The sequence below is a fragment of the Rhinoderma darwinii genome, chromosome 1 (assembly GCF_050947455.1).
Source record: "Rhinoderma darwinii isolate aRhiDar2 chromosome 1, aRhiDar2.hap1, whole genome shotgun sequence".
Taxonomy (NCBI): domain Eukaryota; kingdom Metazoa; phylum Chordata; class Amphibia; order Anura; family Rhinodermatidae; genus Rhinoderma; species Rhinoderma darwinii.
Window position 1 is genome coordinate 250,933,712 of NC_134687.1, and position 25,135 is coordinate 250,958,846.

A 25,135-nucleotide genomic window follows, 5' to 3' on the forward strand; every position below is an offset into this window, starting at 1 on the left:
ACAAACGTCTGCCCATTGCTTTCAATGGGCAGATGTTTGTCAGCGCTATTGAGGCGCTATTTTCAGACGTAATTCGGGGCAAAAACGCCCGAATTACGTCCGTAAATAGGCCGTGTGAACATACCCTAAAGGGAGCAATCACCCTGGCTGCTGCGTGCATGAAAGATTGAAGCGGAGACCGTTTTAGTGGAATGCCAGTAAGGCTACATTGACCCGACCGTTGTTTTTGTCAGCGTGCTATATGGTTTTGTTTTTATTTTTTTTACAGACCTCACACTGACCCATTCATTTCTATGGCTCTATTCACACTACCGTGTTTTTTTGGGGATCCGTGGGGGGCCCGTGTGACTGGGCTGCAAACCTCAGAGAAGGTCCTATTCCTGTCCGTGTTTGCGGCTCGGTCTCTCCCATTTTAAGTTTATGGCAATGTGAAAAATACAGATGGCACACATATGCCATCCGTGTGTTGTCCATAGGCTGTCCGTCTTTTGTTGACGAGTTCTTAAACTATTGGAATCACGTGACCTCAGGAGTTTGGGACAAGCTATTGACGTGATTTTCTGCATTCCGTTTTGCTTTGAATACTCATGGCGTACGCATACAATATGGACATGTGGAACAGATGCAAAGTACACATTGATGATACACGGACAATAGATCCGTTGTTTACGGGATGCAAAATTCAAACGGTCGTATGCATGTAGCCTAAGTATTGAGTTACATTAGTCTAGGTGAGAAATAGTGTCTAAATTGGTGTTTTAGCTCTCAGTGTAAGTTCATCACCGAGATGTTTAGTTTTTTTTAGGTGAAAACAGGATTTGGCAATGGATTGAGTGTAGGGGAAAAAAAATACAGATGGAACATCGGGCCTGATGTCTAAGGAGGATGGTGGTGTTAGGCGGGATTCACACGACCGGGTCGTTCCCGAGCCCGAGTGTCGGCCGGTAAAATCGGCCATTTTGCCCGGCCGGTTTGCATAAAGTTATGCATCCGTGCCGGGCCGGGCAGATCCGGACAGTGACATCAGCGGCAGCTCCTGAAGGGGAATCCCCATGTGTTTGGGGATTCCGCTTCAGGAGTTTCCCCTGATGTCACTGCCCAGATATGGACAGAGACATCAAGCGCTCTGTCCAGGAGCGGAATCCCCGAAAACACGGGGGATTCCGCTCCTTCAAGGAGCTAAAGTGCGGCTAGCACATAGCAGAGCGGGGAGATACCTCCCCGCTCTGCTATAGTGGCGTCGCTACAGTAGTAGCAGCAGCTGCTGCTGCTACTACTAGCGGCGCCATCGAAGGTGTCGCCGAGCCAGGGTGCTTTTAACAAGCAGGGGAAGGGAGCCAGCGCAGCGCTCCCTCCACCTGCTGTACACCCCGGCCCTGCAACACAGTGTACAGCGATGCCATTCGTCAGAATGGCATCAACTCCTCCTCCTCACATGCACTCTGCGCTGTGAGGAGGAGGAGATAGAGCGCAAGCACCGGGAAACCCGGCCATCACTCGGAACACATTCCGGTGATGGCCGTGTAATACCCGGCCCCATAGACTTCTATGGGAGCCGGGTGTCCGGGCAAAGATAGAGCATGTCCTATTTTTTGACGGCCGGATTTTCCGGCCGTCAAAAAATCGGTCGTGTGAATAGCCCCATTAGGGGTCTATTATTCCTAATGCAGCCGGGTGCCGGCCGATTTATGAACGGCCGGCACCCGGCCGGGAAACCCTGCCGTGTGAATGAGGCCTTAGACAAAGATTTAGACATCGGGTTAAGATGACTGTCTGCTATCGTGTTCTCTCCATATCTCAAATTTAATATCTTTCTAAAGCTGAACACCAGGTGTTTCATCGGATGCTCAGTGTCCTGGAAAGTTGTTATCTAGTTGGGTGTCATCAGCGTAAAGATGGCGCTAAAACCCAAACCTGGTGATAGTCTGCCCAAATGGAGTTGTGTAGAGTGAAAACCGGAGAGGGCCTAACCCTAAACCTAGGGAAAGTGGAGAGTCAGTAGAGCCAGAGAAAGTTCAGTGCCGATTTTGCATACACTTTTTTAAATGGACACTAATTTTTCAAACAACTTATGCTAATCTAATAGTATACCTGATAAAGATCAACTTTGTAATTTATTTACTATTAAAATGTAGTTTTATTCATGCATATTCTGTGAAGTTAAATTGCCACTCCTCAATTTAAAGAGGCTCTGTCACCAGATGAAGGCTATGTTCACACGGGGTATTTTGCAGGAGGAATATCTGCCTCAAAATTCAGTTTGGAAGTTTGAGGCAGATATTCCTCTCCCTGCACGGCGATTTTCGCGCCGTTTTTCGCCTGCGGCCATTGAGCGCCGCGGGCATAAAACAGCGCGAAATACGCTTTCTCTGCCTCCCATTGAAGTCAATGGGAGGTCAGAGGCGGAAGCGCCCGAAGATAGGGCATGTCGCTTCTTTTTCCTGCGAGGCAGTTTTACTGCTCGCGGGAAAAAGACGCCGACGCCTCCCATTGAAATCAATGGGAGGCGTTCTCGGCAGAAACGGCCCGAGAACGCCTCCCATTGATTTCAATGGGAGGCGTCGGCGTCTTTTTCCCGCGAGCAGTAAAACTGCCTCGCGGGAAAAAGAAGCGACATGCCCTATCTTCGGGCGCTTACGCCTCCGACCTCCCATTGACTTCAATGGGAGGCAGGAGAAAGCGTATTTCTCGCTGTTTTATGCCCGCGGCGCTCAATGGCCGCGGGCGAAAAACGGCGCGATAATTGCCGCGAAAATCGGCGTGCAGGGAGAGGAATATCTGCCTCAAAGGTCCAAACGGAATTTTGAGGCAGATATTCCTCCCCCAAAATACTCCGTGTGAACATAGCCTAATGTAGATAACAGCAGTGGTTTTTTTATTTTGAAAAACGATCATTTTTGAGCAAGTTATGACTTGTTCAGATTTATGCTAATGAGTTTCTCAATGGACAACTGGGCGTGTTTTTACTTTTTACCAACTGGGTGTTGTACAGAGGAGTGTATGAGGTTGACCAATCAGTGACTAATCAGTGTCCTGCACTTCTCATTGTTCCAGCCCAGCATGATCCACAGCACAGTGTGATTGTGCAGTGAAAGAAGTAAACACGCCCAGTTGCTAAAAACACAATACACGCCCAGTTGGAAATAAGAGAAAACACGCCCAGTTGTACTTAAGAAAGGCTCATTTGCATAAATATAAAATTGTTCATAACTTGGCCAAAAATGATCGTTTTAAAAAAACAAAAAACATTACTGTTCTCTACATTGCAGCGCCGATCACGTGCAATAGGAGATAGGGATTTGATAATCTGGTGACAGAGCCTCTTTAAGTAGGTCTACTGTAGTGGTAGTGTCTCTTTAACCCCTTAACAACTATGGCTGCAGGAGGAGGGAGGAGTATGGAGCGGGCTCAGCTGTTGTTAGCTGTGTTACAGCGGATGCCTTGCTCTTGTGGCACGGGATCAGAGAGAACTCTGATCCTGGACGTTTAACCACTTAGATGCTGAGGTCAATAGCGACCGTGGCATCTAAGCTGTTAGAAAGAGGATGAGCCCTCCTTCATCCTTTGCAGCCACCCCCCTCGCGCAATGCAAATACGGGATGCTGAGGGGTTGTCATGGCAGCTGGTGGCCTGGTGAAGGCCCCCAGGTCGGACAGATGTACCATAAATGTCTTACAGATACAGATCCAGCTCTGGGATCCGCATCACACTTCAGAATGGTGGTCATCCGATTCATGTCCGGTGAGGCAGCCACCGCATCCGGGTCAAGAAATCATTGGAGAGCATGCATGCGTCCGGGCAATACCAAAAATTGCATTGCAATAATATATCTATGTGAAATTAAGTAACTTACTAATATACTTTAATTAAAAATGCTGTACTAAATGGTGCAGTTCAAATCTCGTGAATTATTCAAGAAGTGCTTGAGCTTTTCTAATAATGACGCTCCGACATGGCCCCACTTGACTGAGCTCTTGCTTCATGTGCTGTTCGTGAATATGACCGTAAGGGGCTGTCACATTGCCTTCGGCTTGAGTCCCGAGCAGGACATCAGCTAGCGCTTTGCTCGAGACTTCAGCACTGCTCCAGACTTCTGTATTTGGTCAATTCATGGGTTTCCTATCGCTGGAGTCCCCGAGAAGAGCATCAGCTGATGCTATGCCTGGGGACTCTACAACTTCTGCCCACGTCATTGTCACTGTCCATATATGGACAATGACGTCGGCAGCAGTACTGGAGTCCCACGAGCAGAGCATCAGCTGGTGCTCTGCTCCCGACTCTAGTACTGCAGCTGACGTCATTGTCCATATATAGAGTCCCCAGGCAGAGCATCAGCTGATGCTTTGCTCAGGGCCTCCAGTACTACTCTGCCAACATCTTTGTCCACATATGGACAGTGACGTCGGCAACCGTACTGGAGTCCCGGAGCAGAGCATCAGCTGACTTTGGTTGGGAACTCCAGTACTGACTGTACGCCCCCCCCCCCCCAAGTCCCCAAGTAAGTATAAAAAAAAAAAAAAAGTTTAAAGTTTTAACTAATAAAAACAATCGCCCTGTTTCCCTGATCAAGAGCTTTTATAATTAGAAAAAAATTAAAACATGAAAAAAACTATACATATTTGGTATCGCCGCGTTCGTAATGGTCTGAACTATAAAAATGTCACATTATTTTTACGGCACGGTGAACACTGTAAAAAGATTAAATAAAAAACAATGACCGCATTATATTTTTTTGGTCATCTTGTCTAAAAAAAAATGCAATAAAAAGTGATCAAAAAGTCGCAAGTAACGCAAAATGGTACCAATAGAAACTAAAGTTCGTCATCCATAAAACAAGTCCTCCCGCAGCGATATACACTGAAAAATAAGTTATGGCTGTCAGAAAATGGCGACACTAAAACATGATTTTTATTTTTTTTTTAGAAAAGAGTATTTTTATTGTGGGAAAGTAGTGAAACGTAAAAAAATATATAAATTTGGTGTCGCTGTAATCTCATCGACCCGCAGAATAAAGTTATCCATGTTTATACTGCACGGTGAACACTGTAAAATAGGAGAAACAAAACCGTGCTAGAGTTGCTGTTTTTTGGTTTCCTCATCTCCCAAAAAATGGAATAAATAGTGATTTAAAAAAAACAACGCATGTACCCCAAAATGGAACAAATAAAAAACGACCGCTCATTCCACAAAAAACAAGCCCTCACACAGCTCTGTCAACGGAAAAATAACACGTTATGACTCTCAAAACGCAATGATGCTAAATGATGGACCAGACACATTTTTTAGGTCCAGTTTTTCACTAAATACACCACATAATTTGCTGAACCCCACACGTGAACCCCTGTAGATGCAGCGGCGATGAGGAAACTTTAGGGCCTTGTGCTGCTTATAGGGCTAGTGAAGAAGTCAAAGATCAGGCAGAACTGGAGCGCAGATATTTTTGGGTTCAAAGAGTACCACACCAATCCATAGATTTTTCATTCACCCAATTATTTCATGATCCTATTATGCCCTGATGTACTACGCCCAGCTTACATATACCCTGATGTACTCCGCCCAGATTACATATACCCCAACATCATAGGCTGAAATACCAGTAAAACACCAAGTAAAATCTGCACTTCAAAAGCCATAATGGTGGTCCAATGCCCAAACGGCAACTTATGACCACATATGGGCTTTTACTGTAATCTGGAGAACCCACTTAACAATTTATGGGGTGTCGGTGGTACAAGCTGGGCACAACATATTGGACACTGAAATGGCATATCTGGAAAACTGCAATTTTCAATCTGCCACATCTATTGTGTACTAATTTTTGCATAACACTTGTGTGGTCAAAATACTCACTACACTTCTAGATGAATTCCTTGTGGGATCTAGTTTCCAAAATGGGTTTATATTTTGGGGGTTCCACCGTACTGGTACTATAGCTCAATGCAACGAAATGGCGCTCCTTCCCTTTAGAGCCCTGCTGTGTGTCCAATTAGCAGTTTATGTGGGGTATTGCCTTACTCTGGAGAGAATGCTTTACAAACGTTGAGGTGCTTTTCTCCTATAGTCTTTGTGAAAATTCAAAATTTTGGGCTAGTACTACATCTTTTCGCAAAAAAAATGTTACGTTTTTCTTTTCACATCCCAATTTTAATTCAGCAGAAACCTGAGTTGTCAAAATGCTCACTACACCCCTAGATTAACTCCTCAAGGGGTGTAGTTTACCAAATGGAGTCACATTTCAGTTTTTTTTTTACTGTACCAGTACCGAAGTGTCTTTGTAAATGTAACATGGCACACAGGAATCAATCCTGCAAAATCTGCACGGAAATGGTGCTCCTTCCCTTGTATCCTGCCGTGTTTCCAAACAGCTGTTTATGACCACATATTTCCCTACTCTGAAGAAGTTGCTTAACAGATAAAGGAGAAAATCACCCCAACATTTGTAAAGAAAATAAAAAATGTTGAACTACTGCTACGTCTTATTGGAAAATAATGTAATTTTTCATTTTCACTGCCCAATTCTAATCTATGATACACCTGGGGGGGGGGGGTGGGTGTGAAAATGCTCACTACGCCCCTAGATGAATTCTTCAAGGGGTGTCATTTCCAAAATTGGGTATTTTTTGGGGTGTTTCCTTTGTTTTGGCACCACAAGACCTCTTCTAACCTGACATGGTGCCTGAAATAAGATTTAAGAAAAGGAAGGCCCTAAAATCCACTAGGTGCTCCTTTGCTTCTGGGGCCTTTGTTTCAGTTCATTAGCATACTAGGGCCACATGTGGGTTATTTCTGAAAACTGCAGAATCAGGGAAATATTCAGTTGTTGTTTCTCTGGTAAAAAAAAAAAACCCTTCTGTATTACAGGGAAAATGGATTAACATTTGAGTTTCTGCAAAAAAAAAAAATACTTGCAAATTTCCCTTCCACTGCTTTAATTCCTGTGAAACGCATGAAGGGTTAAACTTTCTAAATGCTGTTTTGAATACTTTAAGGGGTGCGGTTTTTAAAATGGGGTGATTTGTGGAGGTTCCTAATATATAAGGCCCTCAAAGCCACTTCAGATCTGAACTGTTTCCTAAAAATATATACGCTTTTGAAATTTTCTTAAAAATGGGAGAAATTGCTTCTAAACTTATAAGCCTTGTAACGTCCTAGAAAAATAAAAGTATGTTCAAAAAAATGTCTACATAAAGTAGACATGGGAAATGTAAACTAGTAACTATTTTGTGTTATAACTGTCTTATAAGCAGATACGTTTGAATTTAGAAAAAGGCTAATTTTTGCTAAATTTTGATCTTTTTCACCAAAAAAATATTGAATTTATCGACCAAATGTTTTCACTAACACAAAGTACAATATGTCACGAGAAAACTTTGGAATGCTTTTACGTATCCAAGCTATTCTGAGATTGTTATTTCCACATATATTAACACGTCATTTAGTCCAAAAGTGGCTGCAGCGGTAAGGGGTTAAAATCCCAAGTCGGAAAGATACGTTTGGATAGGACCTTTCCAAAACAGTGTATTTTTAATATATAATTAACAGATTCGCCTCTTCCTGCTATGCTATTCAGTACAATAAGAAAAAAAAGTATTTAACTTTTTTATTTTTTTTTATTTTATATTAACAGGTAATTTAAGATGTCTAACGGTTATGAAGATCACATGGATGATGTATGCAGGGACGACATGGGGAGAACTAACTTGATTGTTAACTACTTGCCTCAGAACATGACGCAGGATGAGCTGCGCAGCCTTTTCAGCAGCATCGGTGAGGTCGAATCTGCCAAACTAATACGCGATAAAGTCGCAGGTAAGTTTATCCATTGTTACATATATTATTGTTGTTTTTTTTTGTTTTTTTTTTTTTCTTCAGTTTAGATTAGCTACGAAGTTAGCTTAAAGGGGTTGTACACGACTGGACAGGTCATCAGTATTTTATCGGTTGGTGTCTGACACCCGGACCCTGCACTGATCAGCTGCTCCGGGCGCCGGATGTTTTGAACGGTATGCAGTAGTTGTAGCCGGAAGCAGATTGCTCCGGTCACTGAATAGCGGCCGAGATGCAGTGCAGCTTGGCTGCTACTCCGTGACCGGAGCAATCTGCTTCCGGCTACAACTACTGCATACCGTTCAAAACATCCGGAGCAGCTGATAAGTCCAGGCTCCGGGTGCTAGACCCCCATGATCATATACTGATGACCTATCTGGTAGATAGGTCATCAGTTGTCTGGTCATGGAAAACCCCTTTAACGTCTTAATGACACAGCCAATTTTTAGTTTCTTCCTCCCCACCTTCCAAAAGCCAAAAACTACATGTTCACTTTATTCTACGGGTTGATATGAATACGGTGATACCAAATTTGTTTTTTTTTTTTTTTTTTGTTTTACCACTATTATAAATGATAAACTATTTGATTAAATAAAAAATAGTTTTAAGTGTCTCAGTACGTGGCGAATCAACTTTTTAAAAATGTTTCCGTAGATTAAGCGGTGTGAGGGCTTATTTTTTTGCTGGGCGAGCTGCAGTTTTTTTGGGGGTACGTTTGACTTAATTTTTCTCCCCACTTTTTTTGGAGCGAAGGTGACCAAAAACAGCAATCTGGGCGTTTTTTTTTTTTTTTTTTTTCTTTGTTTTCTTACACTATATTGTAATAGTTTGAACTTTTTACGGTTTCGGCTAAGCCAGTTGCCGTATTTTTCAGACTATAAGACACACCCAGGTTTTGGACAACAGAAAATAGGAAAATCATATTTTACTACTTTTACAAAGAAGCTATTGGTTAAAAAAAATAATTTGTCCGGTTTTACCACATTCTGAGAACCATAACTTTTTTTTTTTTTTATGTTTTTCCATTGCTTGAGCGGTGTGAGGGCTTATTTTTTGTGGCACGAGCTGTAGTTTTTATTGGCACCATTTTTTGGTATATACGATTTTTTTTATTTTTTAGCATAGGGGTTTTAAATGTTTTGTTTTTTTTCTGCGTTTTACGTGCGAGTCAAATAATGCTATGTTGTAATAGTTCAGACTTTTACAGACGCAGCGATACCAAATTTATTTATTTTTGTTTACATTGTGCTATGGGAAAAGGGGTTAGGGTTTTTTTTTTTGTTTGTTTTTTTTTGTTGAACTTTGAATATTTTTTTTTACACTCAAAACTTTTTATTTATTTTTTTTTACTCATTTTATTAGTTCCCCTTAGGGGACTTGAACCAGCGATCATTAGATCACTGGTACAATACACTGCAATACATGGATGCGTTTCGGAACAGCATAACTCGATGAGCTACGCTGTTTCCGTAACTCCCATAGTAGTGAATGGCAGTTACAGAAGCCGCGTAGCATGCTACGCTGTCTCTAACTATTTGGTTCTATGGGAGTTTCGGAAACAGCGTAGCTCAGCGAGCACTCGGCGGTTTCTGTAACTACCGACCACATAACAGGAAGTGGCCGGGAGACACATAACTGGTTGAACTTGATGGACATGTGTCTTTTTTCAACGGTACTAACTATGTAACAGCGGAGCAGAGTAAGCTAGAATGGGGTTTGGGGGGCCCAGTTCTAGAGAAAGTTGCGGGTCCCAGAGGTGGGACCTGAATCTAACATTTACGACCTATCCTGTGGATATGTCATAAATGTCCTTCATTGGAAATACCCCTACAAATGCTTCGGTCGCTATTGACCACGGCATTTAACCAGTTAAACGGCCATGAACAGTGCAATCCCTATACCTGGCCGTTAGAGCAGCTTGTCAGCTGTAAAACACAGCTGACACCTGCACTGTATGGAGCGGGCTGGCGGCATGAGCTCCATGGGTTGGGAAGGGCTTAAAGGACAGGTGTCGCGAAAAAGTTTTTTTTATATATATTTGGTTTTAGTGTGTTATTAAAATTAAATTTTATTTGTGTGTTTGTGTTTTTACTTTTTTCTTTCTTCTAACTTTTACTTCACTATGGGGGCTGCCATTTTTTTTTTTTCATCTGTGTCGATTTAAAGACACATACAGAGATGGAATACGGCACATACATCCCCATAGAGAATGCGAACCGGAGCCGTTCCATTCACTATGGTGTACACCGTCTGTGTGGGAACGGCGCATGTGCCGCTCCCACACAGTCCAAAAGGAAGGTCTTCGGCCGAGCGACATCCGGCGCCATTTTCATGTGGACCGGAAGCCGCGGCCGGCCAGTAAGATGATTACTTCCGGTCGCGGCTTCCGGACTTGTGTTCAGAAGGAGGGGCGATGGCAGGAGCAGGTAAGTTATGTTTGTGTATGTTCGTGTTTTACTGTGTGATCACCACTGAATGTAAGCCCACTACACTACACTGCATTCGCTGAAAAAATGGCCGCACACAGTGTAGGAGGTTTGAACGTTCAACCACCTCCTTTCTCCTGGCACTAGCCAGGAGAAAGGAGGGGGATTAATTGAGCACACTGGAGCGAGTGTGTCTACTCCAATTTTGCAGCATAAAGCAATGAGGTTGCTTTACCACATGCCAATGCTGCAATTTTGGGAATTGCTCCCTCCAGTGACCAGCACAAGAAAATGTTATAAATTAGAATCTAATTTATAATATTTCCTGACTTGTGAAAAAATTAGAACAATGTCTAGTCATGTATATACTAACTTTTTAACTAAAAAAAAATAGCAATTTCTAGCGACACATTCCCTTTAAATAAGAAGTGGATAGGGGGTCCCTTGACTGCCGACTATAAGACATGGACTTTTAAAGCAAGATTTATTCTTGCTAAAAACTTTGTCTTCTAGCCCGAAAAATACGGTATGTTAATTTAAAAAAAAAATAACATTACTGTAGGTGAAAAATGGGAAAGGGTTTTGTTTTCAACTTGTCATTTTTGTTTTTTGGTACACTATTGCAAAAAGGAGGCGAGGTAAACTCTGAAAGACTTGAGGAATGAAGATTTGACTTTTTTTCAAACTAAGATCTGGCTCTTTTATGCTCATTAGTGTGGGAACACTATAAAACTGTATACTAAAGCTACAGAGCCGACTAAGACGACAATTATAGGTTTATATAGAAATAATTTTTCACCCACTACCACCAGGTATTGCTGGTTTAATAGGTGAAATGCTGGTGACAGGTTCCCTTTTAAAGGATTTGAACCAGCGATCGTCATATCGCTGGCACAATACACTGCAATACTAATGTATTGCAGTGCATTGTCCTTTTTAGTCTGGCTTTACAGGGTCCGTGCTTAACCGAGGCAGAAAGAAGGCAGACCTGGGGGGCATAACAATCGGCACACCACAATCGCATTCTAGGGGGGCTGATGGGCTGTCAGAGGGGCCACCCCCTCTTTCTAATACGTTAGCTGCTGTGATCGCTATTGACGCCGGCATCTAAGTGGTTAAACGGCTAGGATCAGAGCAATCTCTGTTCCTGGCCTGCAGTGCGAGGTGTCAGCTGTATTACACAGCTGAAAGCTCCAGCGTATGGAATGGGCTCAGCGCATGAGCCTGCTCCATACTTTAACCCCTGCACCAGGTCCTGGTGTGTTAAGGGGTTAGTAGTCATATTGCGTATAAATAAAACTACAAAAATGGTTACTACTCCTTTTTCACTTGGGCTACACAAGTAATGTTTTTGTAGTACAACCAATATACCATGCTTAAAGGGAATGTGTCGCTAGAATTATTATTTTTTTTCAGTTAAACAGTCAGTATATAAATGATTACACATTGTTTTAATTTTTTCACAAGTCAGGAAATATTCTAAATTAGATTCTAATTTATAACAGTTCCATGTACTGGTCACTAGAGGGAGCAATTCCCAGAATTGCAGCATTGGCAATGTGGTAAAGCAACCTCATTGCTTTATGATGAAAATTTGGAGTAGACACACTCGCTCTAGTGTCCTCACACAATCCCCCCTAGTGCCAAGAGAAAGGAGGGGGTTGAATGTTCAAACCTCTTACACTGTGTGCTGCCATTTTCTGAGCGAATGCACCGTGTAGGAGGATTAGATACAGTGGTAATCAGACAGTATAACACGAACATACACAAACATAACTTACCTGCTCCTGCCGCTTCCGCTCCTAGTCCTTGCGTCTGCGCTGCCTTGAACATATGGCCGGAAGCCACGACCAGAAGTCGTCATCTTACTGTTCGGCCGCGGCTTTTGGTCCACATGAAAATGGTGCAGGATGTCGCTCTACCAAAGGACCTTCCTTTTGGTCTGTGTGGGAGCGGCACATGAGCCGTTCCCACACAGACTGCGTACGCTATAGTGAATGAAACGGTTCGCATTCTCTATGGGGATGTATGTGCTGTATTCCATCTCTGTATGTATGTGTCGTTAATCGACACATACTGAGATTTAAAAAAAAAAATAGAGAAGTAAAAGAAGGAAAAAAGTAAAACACAAATAAATAAAATTTATTTTAATGACCTACTAAAAGCAATATATAAAAAAATAATTTTTGGTGACACCTTCCTTTTTAATACAAAGTATTATACATTCAGAACCAAGGATGGGCTTAAAAATAGAGTATATTCAAACGGGCAAATTACGTTTTTGGGATACGCCTCAAAATACAATAGGCCTAGAGACAGCTCCCTTTCAATTCAATGGGAAATACTGTGCAGTTCAGACAAGGCATATTTGTATGCCCCTGAATTTTAAATACCCTGCATAAATATATGCCTTGTAAAAAGAAGTAGCATTTCACTTCTTGAGGCGTTTTTGAAACTTATTTTTCATTCCCACTACAAAAAAAACAATTCGTAAATATTCCTGCAGACGCACAAACGGTCTGAAAATCTTCTGCAAAAACGCCTGGATTCCCTGTCTGTTTTCTCTTGAAATCAACCTTGCATATTTCTCCCTCAATGCCGTGTGAACATACCCTTAGAATTTCTATTGAAAGCCATAATCTCAAATAGTGTATTCTGTGCTTAGTGGCTGATTTCAAGATGCAGTACTACATTAATGGAAAGTCAATAAAAAGTAAATAGTTCTTCTTTTCTCTACATTGCATTTTTTTAAGAAATAACTTCTAATTTTTTTAATTATCCAGCCAGTCATTAATAATTCAAATATTATATTCATGAATTATGCACATTGCTTACTTGTTAATTTTGTTTTAAATCCTTAAAGTGTAGCTAAACGTTCGACTAACTTCTGACATGTCATAGTGACATGTCAGAAGTTTGGATTGGTGGGGGTCCGAGCACAGAGACCCCCACCAATCGCTAGAACGAAGCAGCTGAAGCCCTCGTGTGAGCACTCGGCTGCTTCGTTTTTTTGTTCGGCTTTTTCCGGAAAAAGCCGATCTATTGGTGTACGGGCTCAGACTTGCTATTCAGTCCATACAGATACATTTATTTCCGGAAATAGCCGAACACACACACACACACGAAGTGGCTGAGCGCTCACATGAGCACTTCAGCTGCTTCGTTCTAGAGATTGGCAGGAATCTCCGTGCTCGGACGGTCGTGTGCGTGAGGCCTTAGTCTTCTCTGGCCAGTCTCATCTGCTGCATTTTTTCCTCAGGAGCGACTTCAGGCACTTTAATATTGGATAGGACCAGCCCTTGAACTTCTACTTGCCCTACGTGTGCTCTAGCCTCTTTCACTGAGCTTACTCCCTGTATGAGTGTGCTTATCCTAGCAGAACTAGGTGAAGGCAGGCATTACTCCTTAAACAGGAGTATCTATTGCTGTGCAGTTATGAGTGGTTCTATTGGATACTAGTACAGTATGTGGTTTAGTAACCCCCTCTACTGCCACGTCTGACCCGAAGGGAGCCAGACAGCCTTTGCAATTTATTATGCATGTTGCAAGCGCAATAATTTTTCAGTGTAGTCTGTCTACTGCCTTATGTCATGCATGCCGACCTCCTTGCCAATTGCCTGTGGCTTCTGCACCCCTGCCTTCCCCAGTATTGCTCACCTCTGGTATGATGGGTCTGGATTCGGAACGAGACCACTTTTTTTTTTTTTTTTCCAGAACTGTTAATAACCTAGCGAACATCACTCAGTCCATTTCGGCGGAATGTTTACCCTCCCCTGGACCCCTGTTCTGCATGTCCTCAACTGGAACTCTCCGTCCATGTTTTCCTCGGAAAGCATACCAGGTTCATTCGCCTGCCTTTGCTTTCACTGACCTTTTTCTGTTTCACCTCCCCCCCCACCAGAGGTAAGGTTTGGTGCTTCATACTAACTACTCCGGTCAAAAGCGCGGGTCCTCATTTTCACAGCCTCACTAGGATCAGAAGAACAAGGCTCACCACTCCCGGCAACCCTGGCCTCCACCTGCAAAGGCTGGAGCTAGCAAGGCCACTTCTGCCTAAAGCTGTGCCCCCACTCAGTTTCTCGGGTGGAGGACAGGCTTCTGCGTTTCAAGGATGTCTGGCTCTTTCACATGCCTGGGTTCGGGAGGTGGTGTTCTGAGGATACAAGGTCGAATTTATCTGCCTCCCTCGAGTGTTTTCTTTCAGTCTGCTATTCCGCAGTCTCCCTCCAGGGCGACATCCTTTTTTCAAGCAATCTCTACTCCTTCAATGGGTCATCATTCTGGTTTCCTCTAACCAAAGGTTCTGGTTTCATTCCAACCTTTTTGTAGTGCCAAAAAGGATGGCTCGTTTCAGCCCATCCTGGACCGCAAGCGTCTCCATGCATGTGTTCGTCATTTTCGGATGGAACCTCTCTGGACTCACTGCTTCCATGGAACAGGGAGAACTTCTATCCTCAGTGGAAATCAAGGACGTGTATCTGCACGTTCCGATTTGCCAAGCTTGCCAGCAATTTCCTGTCCCATCATTACCAGTTCCTGACCCTTCCATTTGGTCTGGTCCTTACGATTCTCTCTCTGATGGCGCTCCTTCTCACCAGTGGGATATCTGTCACCCTGTAGCTGAAAAATATCCTCATCGAGTCCCCCTCCAGGCAGGACAACGAGTTTGCTTTCCAGATCACTTTGGAGACACCGAGTCTATTTCAGTTAGATTCTCAGCCGAACCAAATCTTGCCGGTCTGTCCCAGCAGATTGTGTTCTTTGGTGTCCCCTTTGACACTCGGTCTGCAAAGGTTTTTCTTTCTCCAGAACGTATATAGATTTCTTTAGGACGGTATTTGTTCATTGCAAACCGCCATTCTGACTTAATTCTGCCTCTGCATGCAGGTTCTCTGGACAATGATGGCCTCAATCGAGACTATTCCCCTTATGCAGTTTCACACGCACCCTCTTCAAAGGGCGATCCTCTCCCGGTGGAACTGATCCTTGGATTCTCTGGGTCTAAAGTTCATCCTTACATTCGCAGTTCATCGCTCACTTTCGTGGTGGTACTCTCCGGCTGTTCCCTAGGGGTCGGTCCTTCCTTTCACTGAACTGACTGATCCTCTCCACAGATGCCAGTCTCAAGGGATGGAGTTGCACCTTTCAGAACCGCACGGCTCATGGGCTGTGGTCTCCACAGGAATTCTCCCTTCCCATCAACCTACTGGAATTGAGAGACCTATTTTCTTTGCCTGCTTCACTGGATATCATCGCTGTCCGGACACCCGATGCAGGTTCAGATAGACAATTCCATGGCCGTGGTTTATCTAAATCACTTGGGCGAGACTCGCACAGTGGCGGTGATGGCCGGGGCCGCGATGATTCTGTCCTGGGTGGAAGCTCACGGCACTGCTCTGACAGCAGTACACATTCCCAGGGTCAACAACTGGGTTGCGATCTCTGTCACGGAAATGTGGATCCCGGGGAGTGGTTCCTTCAAGAGGAGGTCTCCGGCCAAATATGTCTCAGATGGGGTCACCCGGATGTGGACCTGATGGCCTCCAGGTTCCATCACCAGATCCCCTGCTTCATCTCCCAAGCACAAGATCCGGAGGCTTGCGCCGTGGTGTACATCTCCTGTACGCCGTCCTTCCTCTGTCTATTCTGCCACGGCTCAAGGCAAGAGGGATTCTGGCAATTCTGATCGCACCAGATTGGCCACGCTGTTGGTACGTGGAAATCCTGTCCCAGTTGGCTACCGCCCCAGGGCCCTTGCCTCTCAGTCATGACTTTCTTTCTCAGGGACCTCTTTTCCAGCATTTAAGGTTGCTACGTTTAACGGGAGTGGTTAAGGCCACACTTCTGAGGGCTCGTGGTCAGAACAGAGTTGTTCTCACTATATGCAAGGCTAGGTAGCTTTCTTCAGCCCGCCTTTACCATCGTACCTGGAAGGCCTACTTCTGTTGGTGTGAGGATCGTAAACTTCTCCCTTGTGTTTTTTCTCTCTCCAGAATTCTCTTTTCTGCAGGGTGGTCTGGATCGGGGTTTGGCACTCTGCTCCCTGAAGGGGCTGGCGTCTGCACTTTCCATTTTGTTCGGTCTCCCGTTGGCACCTAAGTCTGATGTAAAGTCTTTCGCAAGGGATGGCTCATGCGGTCCCTTATCGTCCTCCGATGCCCTCTTGGGATCTCAATTTGGTTTTGGATGTCTTTACAGTTTGCTCCCTTTTCAACTCTTGCGGGAGATCCCCTTGTTTTCTGTCCTGTAAAGTGTGTGTTTTCTGTTCGCGGTGACCTCTCTGGAGGGTCTCTGAGTTGGTGGCTCTCTTGCAATTCTCCATTTCTGACTCTACTTGAGGACAAGGCAGTGCTCCTCATAGTTTTTTCTTTTTTGCCTAAGGTTGTTTGAACACTCCACATTAATGAGGGTATCGTTTTGCCGTCTTTGTCCATCTTCCAGTCGTCCGAGGGAGCATTCCCTCCACAACCTGGACGTCGTCCGCGGCTTGCAGACTTACCTTTCTATCACTTTTTCCTTATGGAGGTCGGATTTTCTGTTCATCCTCCCAGAGCGTCCCAGCAAGGGTGGCAGCCTCTAAGGCCACCATTGCTCGCTGGATTTAAATGATTATTTGCAAGGCTTATCTGGTTCGGTGTAAGGTTTCCCCTTTTTCGGGTCACGGCCCACTCTACCAGAGCAGTTTTAGCTGCCTGGGCTCTGTGCCATCAAGTATCTGGCCTTCAGTTTTGCAAGGTGGCAACAAGACCTTCTTTGCACACTTCTGTCAAGTTCTATCAGGCGCACACCTATGCTTCTGCAGATGCTTCACTGGGTCGCAGGATCTTGCAGGCATCTGTGAATAGATGGCGATGTTCTGGTCTCACCGTTGGGAACTGCTCTAGGACATCCCACGGTCTGTGTCCAACAACGTAACAGAGTGCTCACCGTAAAATTATTTTCTCGTCGAGTTCATTGCGGGACACCGCTCCGAGCCATTGTATTTTCAAGTTTTGTTTATGGTTGTCCGTTTGAGGAATTCTCCATGTGTTTGACATGCTTCTCACCTTGTATGTGCTTCTCCTACTGCTTGCAGACAGGATGAAAAGCTGTGTCTGTGGGCAGGGTATATTCTGTGGGAGGGGCCACTGTTTGAAATCCTAGAGTGTATACTGTTGCCACTAGGAGACTTGACACTCACTGTCTGTATCCCCCAATGAACTGGATGAGAAAATGATTTTGGTAGTGCTCAAAAAATCCTGTTTTTCACACGCTAAAAGCCCATTAATTCAAACACAAATTGCAAAAAGTATCTAGCCATAAAGACCAAAAATTAATGCATTGACCCCTTAAAGGGGTGTTCCCAGAATCTGCAATTATCACCTATCCACATAGCCATATCTTGTTTTTTGCAAATTTGTTTTTAATGTCACCGTTTAAAGGGCAAATGTTCGACTAACTTCTGACATGTCAGAAGTTGAGATTGGTGAAGGTCAGAGCACGGAGACCCTCACCAATGGCTAAAATCCATAAGCCGAAGCGCTCCGCTACTTTTCTGCTCGATACATCGGCTGTCTGGAAAAAGCCGCAGTTTGGGCTGATAGACTTTCTATTGAGCCCGTACTCCGATACATTGATTTCCGAAAAAAGTCGAGCAGAAATGAAGCGGCTGAGCACTCATACGAGCACTTCTGCCACTACGGTTTAGCGATTTGTAGGGGTCTCGGTGCTCGGACCCCCACCAATCAAAACTTCTGACATGTCAATATGACATGTCCGAAGTTAGTCGAACGTTTAGTTACCCTTCAACGTACTGGGAATTTGCAAAAAAAATTCTGTTTTGTTTTTTTTTTTCTTTGTCTGGAGCGGTGTGGGGGCTTGCATTTTTTTTTTTTTTCAGGGCGAACTGTAGTATGTATTGGCCACGGTAGTTATTGACTGCTGCATCCGAGTTAAGCGGCCTGGATCCCTGTTATCTTATACCTGTGCTGTTGGAGCGCGTTAGCTTTGGTACACAGCTGACAATGGCAGAGTATGGCGCAGGCTCAACCTGTGATCCCACTCCATACTAAACGCCTTCAAAGTTGGGGGGGGGAATACATAGAGAATGCACACCCTATTCATATGCCAGTCTTAATATAAAGAATGCTGGCGTAAGATGTGCCTAATTTTATCAAGAGATGCACATCTCTTATTGAACATGGGGCATTTCCCACCATCTGATAGGGAAGTCTACGCCAGCTATGAGCTGGTGTAGATTTCCCCTACAACTTATAGTAAATTTGTTGTACTGTCAGGTCACACCCTCTTTTTCTAAGAGTCCCCGTCTCTGAAACGTGGCACAGATGCCACAATAGTCACTTTTTCGGCATTGGCGCACTCTATACAATAAAAGTGGCCGAAACACACACACACACACACACACACACCCCACCATCCCATGTGACAGCACATAGTGAACAACGCAGGGTCACTATGTGCAGATTACATGAATGGAGAGACGCTGATTGGTCAGTGTCATACACTTCTCTCCACAACGCCCACTTGATCAAAAGTAAAACACGCCCAGTTGTTCATTTAAGAAATTAATTGGCATAAAGTTAAAATCGCTCATAACTTGGTGAAAATAGATTGTTTTTCTAAATAAAAAACACTGCTGTCACCTACATTACAGCGTCGATCTTATGTAGGAGATAGGCCACTTATAATGTGGTGACAGAGTCTCTAAGTTTTCCTTTATTCCAATAAATGATAGTCAAAAGTTTGTAATATACATTATATGATAAAATATAAGGAAACCTGAACGTTAAATGCGTATGGGCTGGTTGGACCTCTTGTTCTTAAACCTCAGGAATTTATTTGGATTGAATTCCATTATTGCTGCTGTAGCAGCAACTCTTCTCTTAAAGTTCTCTACTAGTTTTGGAACATGGTAGTAATGATTTTAATACAAGATAATTAGTGAGGCTGGCACCTGATATTGGGTAGTCTGGCCTGTCTTGCAGTCGCCATTCCAATTCAGCCAAATGATGTTCGTCTACACTTTTTTTTTTTTTTTTTTTTTTTTTTTTTTTTCCCCCAAGAATGAAAAAATTACTCTGCTAATGGCCGTGAGATTTTTTTGCCCTACCGTTGTTTTTAAAGATTCTATGTAGACCATTTATCTTTCATTGTACAAATAAATCCATTGTAGTTTGACTGCTGTGCTACGCCGTTTCCATAAGTCTCATAGAACTACTATTGGAGTTACGGAAACAGCGTAGCTCAGCGAGTTACACGGTGTACGTAACTCGCGACCATTTAACCTTTTTCATGGTCGGAAAACACCTCCTACAGCCACAACACACAGCAGCTGAACGCCGTTTAGGGGGCCCAGTTCTGGAGATAGGTGCGGGTCCCAGAGGTGGGACCCGCATCTATCTGACATTTATGACATATCCTGTGGATATTCCAAGAAAGATAGAACAGCAGCACACGTCTCCAGATAATCAAAGTGGTTTTATTGTCAGAACATCCACGACAAACGGGCAACGTTTCGACCCATAGTGAATGTGGGGTCTTTGTCAAGCCTGTCATGCTATCTTTCTTGGAATTTTGCATCATGCCCGAGTGGGTTTGCCTGGCTTGACAGTGTGCACCGCACCAGACTCTGGACTTGTGCTGCTTCAAATTCTTTTACTTTGCTTCATATTCTGTGGATATGTCATTAAAGTCCTTCATGGGGCTCTGTCTATATAGATCCACCATCGTGCAAGCGCCAAGTAGAGGCTAGGTGCCGCCATACACCCCATGTGGAAGTCACAAAGTTAGGATTCCTGCGCACAGCGTTTTCTGTATCCTAATGGTTTCCATGGCCAAAATGGCCTTGAATGTACAACACTATTTCGATACACCGTGCGTTTTTTTTATTTGGTTTGTCCAGGTTTTTTTTTTAGGTTTTTTTACGTATTTGTTTTTATAACCACTTATTGCCGTTGCTCCATTGCAAGAAGTCTGCGAGCCAACGTTTCCCCAGTGGAAAGCTGAAAATAGTTTCATACGCGTCATACATTAATCTGTATAAATCTATTTGACTTTTGTGTGAATGCTGTGTCGTGAATGCATCTGGAAATTATGCACCATAAAACCTAATCCATTTAAAATCAATACGTCAAGCCATGTATCTCTTAATTGTTTTAAGTTTGTGGCGTTTTTCAGTACAAGTCCTACTGTTAAATCGATTGTACAGGATTAGAAAAACATTCTTGCTTTCTACCAAAATTCACGCCATGTTTGTGTGGTATTGAAGCTCAGCCCCATTCACTTCAATGAAACGGAGCTGCAATACCAGACATAACCCACAGACAGTTGTGGCACTGTTTTTGGAAGGTGTCTATTTTTGATGACCGCAGGACTCTAGATGGTGACTAAAATGGTCAAAAATGTGACAAATGTTTTAAATTGCCACTAAAATTGTCGCCGGCAGCTACGGCTTGATATGTTATTACACTTGTACTCGAATATCATCACAGGATCTCTGAGTGGCTTCAATTGACATCTGTGGTGTACAGGAGTTGCTCAGCTGCGCCACATTGACAGCTCAGTACAAGAGTAATAAGTATTTAAAGAGTCTGTCACCAGATTATAAGTGCCCTATCTCCTACATAATCTGATCGGCGCTGTAATGTAGATAACGGCAGTGGTTTTTATTTTGAAAAATGATAATTTTTGAGCAAGTTATGAGCAATTTTAGATTTATGCTAATTAGTTTCTTAAAGACCAACTGGGCATGTTTTTACTTTTGACCAAGTGGGTGTTGTAAAGAAGTGTATGAGGCAGACCAATCAGTGACCAATCAATGTCATACACTTCTCATTGTTCCAGCCCAGCTTCTTTCACTGCACAATCTCACTGTGCTGTGGATCATGCTGGGCTGGAACAATGAGAAGTGTATGGCACTGATTGGTCAGTGTCACTCTCCTCTGTACAACGCCAACTTGGTCAAAAGTAAAAACACGCCCAGTTGGTCATTAACCCCTTAATGACCAGCCTATTTTAGACCTTCATGACCAGGCTATTTTTTACGTTTTTCCATCGTCTCATTCCAAGAGCTATAACTTTTTTTATTTTTGCGTCGACATAGCTTTATAAGGTCTTGTTTTTTGCGGGCCAAGTTGTATTTTTTAATAGCACCATTTTGAGGTACATATTTATTGATTAACTTTTATTAACTTTTTTTGAGGGGGGGATAGAAAAAAAATCTGAAATTTCGTCACTCTTTTTTGCGTCCTAAATCTACGCTGTTTACCGTGTGGTATAAATAACACTAACTTTATTCAGCAGGTTGTTACGATTGCAACGATACCAAATTTGTATAGTTTTTGTATGTTTTACTACTTTTACACAGTAAAAACGCACTTTTTTTTCTAAATTATTTGTTTTTGTGTCTCCATATTTGAAGAGCCGTAACGTTTTTATTTTTTCGCCGATGCTTTGTATGAGGGCTTTTTTTTTGCGGGACGACTTGTAGTTTTTATTGGTACCATTTTGGAGTAGATGCGACTTTTTTATCACTTTTTATCACATTTTTATCACATTTTTTTTCAAGTCAGGATTCACAGAAAACAGCAATTTTTCCGTTTTTTATTTAATTTTTTTACGGCGTTCACCGTAGGGATGCACGGTGCATCTAAACTTCGATACTGTGCATCCCTAAACTGTTCGATACCGCTATTTCCTGTATTTCGATACTGAGCTGCGCAGCCGCACAGCTCAGTATAGTAATACATGAATGTATGGGAGCGTGGATGCGGCTGAGTAATTCAGCCACAGCCCCGCTCCTGAGTCATAAGTTCGCGGGGTCAGGATGATGTGATTCGGCCGGCGCTGCACTAATGATCTGCGGCACTGAAGACAGAACATGGCGGGCGCACTGCAAAACACCCCCATGTTCTGTCTCCAGTGCCTGAACTGCCGCTCATTAGTGCAGCGCCGGCAGCACCTCCTTATGCTGACCGCACGCGCGCACTTCCTGTCAGGAGCGGGGCAATGGCTGTATTACACAGCCGTAGCCCCGCTCTATAACGGCGGAGATCAGAGAAACCTCTCCTCTCCGCCGTTATTTCCCTGAATGCTGCGATCACAGCTGACTGCAGCATTCAGGAGAAAATGAGAAGGGGGGATGCCCCTGGATCGCGTCACAGGGAATTCCTGTGACGCGATCGAGGGCCATACCATATATGGGCAGACAGCTCAGGGTCTATTGACGGACCCCAGGGCTGTCTTACCATATTTCATGTTGTTAGGACATACCCAAGTATGTCCTAACAACTGCCTGTGTATTATCTGTCCACAGGCTAATGTACTGGCACATATCTGATATATGTCAGTACATTAAAGTTTAAAAATAAAGTAAAAACAAAGTATTGTTAAATTTAAAAAAAAATACACATACACCTTTTTTACAATAAACATTAAAATAAGTCTCAACACATAAAATATTCACACATTCAGTAATGGCGCGCACAACAATTTTTTTGCATCATTTATGATGTGTACGCTGTAAAAAAATGAAATTAAAACTGCTTTCTATCACTTATTGTGGGGCATGAGGTGTGATGATGAATTTAACCTCCATGTGCCTCACATTAATAGTAATTAACCCCATCATGTACCTCGCACATTAACCCATTATGACTGAGAAACATGATGGGATTAATTACTATTAATGTGAGGCGTGTTGAAAATTCATCACACGTCGCGCCTCACCTCAGAAAACGGAAGATTTTTTTTTTTTATTACTGTTGGCAAAGTATCGAAATTGGTATCGAAATCGCAATACTAAACGAAGTATCGGTATCGAAGTCCAAATTCTGGTATCGTGACATCCCTAGTTCACCGTGCGGGTTAAGTAATGTAATAGCTTTATAGTCGTGGTCGTTACGGACGCGGCGATACCAAATATGTGTAACTTTTTAACTTTTATTTTGGTTTTTCCATTGTTTTTCTCCAGTGGATCGTGGTCGTGTGATGGACACACAGGTGCAAGGCTGGTTACTGGACAGAGTATGGTTAACTGTGCTGTAATGAGCTGAGCACCTGTGTATCCATCACATGACAGATGATCTACAGTGAGGTTGGGTTCACACGCCAGGTTCAAAATGCGTGGTCTCTTTACCTTTTTGTAGCTGTCATTTTTGCATTTTTTTAAATTAGAAATGTGTGTACTCCTGAGAAGTAAATTTGTTTAAGGAACTGATTTTTTTATTTTTATATATGAGGGCAGCTATCCTATTATACGTAATGTAACTACGAAATTTTAACTTCCTTTGTTTCCAGATTCATACTAATACTTGAGAGGAAAGAAATAAAGTCTAGCCGTGAATACATATTGCTGGTGAAATTTTTACCAGATGAATGTTTGACAATTATTTTGATCATTTTGGCAGCCAGTTCTTTAACTAGAATTGCAGATTACGGCATTTAACTTTCCAGATTTTTCTACTGTGTATGTCATCAATTCAGGGAGGACTATTTTTTTTTACTTTCATTTATTTATTTTTTTATTTGTTTTTTTTTTTTTTTTTCTTAATTGTGTTTTTTATTTTGTTTTTGTTTTTTTGTTTTTTTCCTTTTGCAGGGCACAGCTTAGGATATGGCTTTGTGAATTACTTAAATGCTAAAGATGCTGAAAGAGCAATAAACACACTTAATGGATTGAGACTGCAATCAAAAACTATAAAGGTGAATATATATCTTATAAACCTTAAACAAAGAGCAGAGTCCTTCAACTGGATATTTTTGGCTCCGCAACGGCTATCGCTTAAGGCCTCTTATGGTTTTAGGGCTCTGTGCTCCTGTTCTTTCTACTTGAACGACACCGGTATATTGCCTTCTACTGGACTACCTTGTAAGCAGACCCGTTTCATTGTTGCAATATTATTACCTCAGAGTATGTAACTTTCCACATATGGTGTTTTTGAACCTAAGGCTCCATTTTTGTCTATTTCATGGACTAATTTTCGCTTTGGTAATTCTTTCTTTCCCTTATTGCTGATCACATGCATTGCTTTCAGAGCCTATTCAGAACCAGGTCTTGGGTAGAAACCTAATTTAATTGTGTTAGTCTAGGATACTTTTTGTTTTATAGTGGAGCAGAAAATTTCCACCCCGGAATTGTCTGAAAATCCACATGTTGGGGCCTGTTCACATCAGCATTAGTTTCCGCTGAGGCGTTGCGTCTGAGGTTTCCGTCAGGTTAACTCCTCAGCGGAGAGTCAAACTGAAACTTCCGTTTCCCTCACCATTGAACTCACTGACGCTGATGTGAACACACCCTTACATGCAGACTTGTCATGGTTTCACCCTTTGTATTTGTTATGCTGTAGAATTCTACCTCTCCCATAAGTAAACATCTTCCTGCTAAAATAACAAAAAAATACTAAGTAATAGGTCCTTAAAGTGAATCTTCACCTTTTACTCATCATTTGGTTTTAATGTGCAGCATCCTGGGCTTATTTAATTTCTTAAAATATTTTTATAGCCCTTGGCGTACAAAGGGAACATATTAGCAGTTTTTAGTGTAGTATAACTGTACCTATATTTTCAGTCACACTCTGCAGTGAGTGACTGCTCTAGTGATCATCTGATTGTACGCTAAAGCAATCACGCAAAGGGGAGGGGCTGTCGGCATTCCGTGCAGGGAGCCCCCGAGCACTGTACTTAAGAGACCCCCTCCGTGGCACTCGCCAAAATAAAGATTTTTCGGTATGCAACTTGCATGACTGACCGCATATGTATGATTAAGCTGCTCTCTCCACTCCCCATATAGCACTGCTGGTTGTTTTGAGGACTCAAAACTGCTGACAGGTTCCCTTTTAAGCTTCAAATCCTCCTGCAAAGATATAGATTTAGTTAAAGGGTAG

General features: G+C 42.9%; 1 protein-coding gene across 6 annotated transcripts in view; it reads left to right on the top strand.

Annotated features, from left to right (window-relative positions):
- The window catches only part of ELAVL1 (ELAV like RNA binding protein 1), a 51,314-nt gene that overhangs the window by 10,820 nt on the left and 15,359 nt on the right, over positions 1-25,135 (top strand). For 4 of the 6 annotated variants that reach the window (XM_075863526.1, XM_075863517.1, XM_075863545.1 and 1 more), the window contains 2 exons: positions 7,628-7,809; positions 23,851-23,954. In XM_075863526.1, coding sequence (XP_075719641.1) covers positions 7,638-7,809; positions 23,851-23,954 — 276 coding nt within the window. In that variant the 5' untranslated portion in view covers positions 7,628-7,637. The remainder of the gene's footprint in view (positions 1-7,627; positions 7,810-23,850; positions 23,955-25,135) is intronic. The other 2 variants (XM_075863500.1, XM_075863508.1) reach the window with 1 other exon arrangement.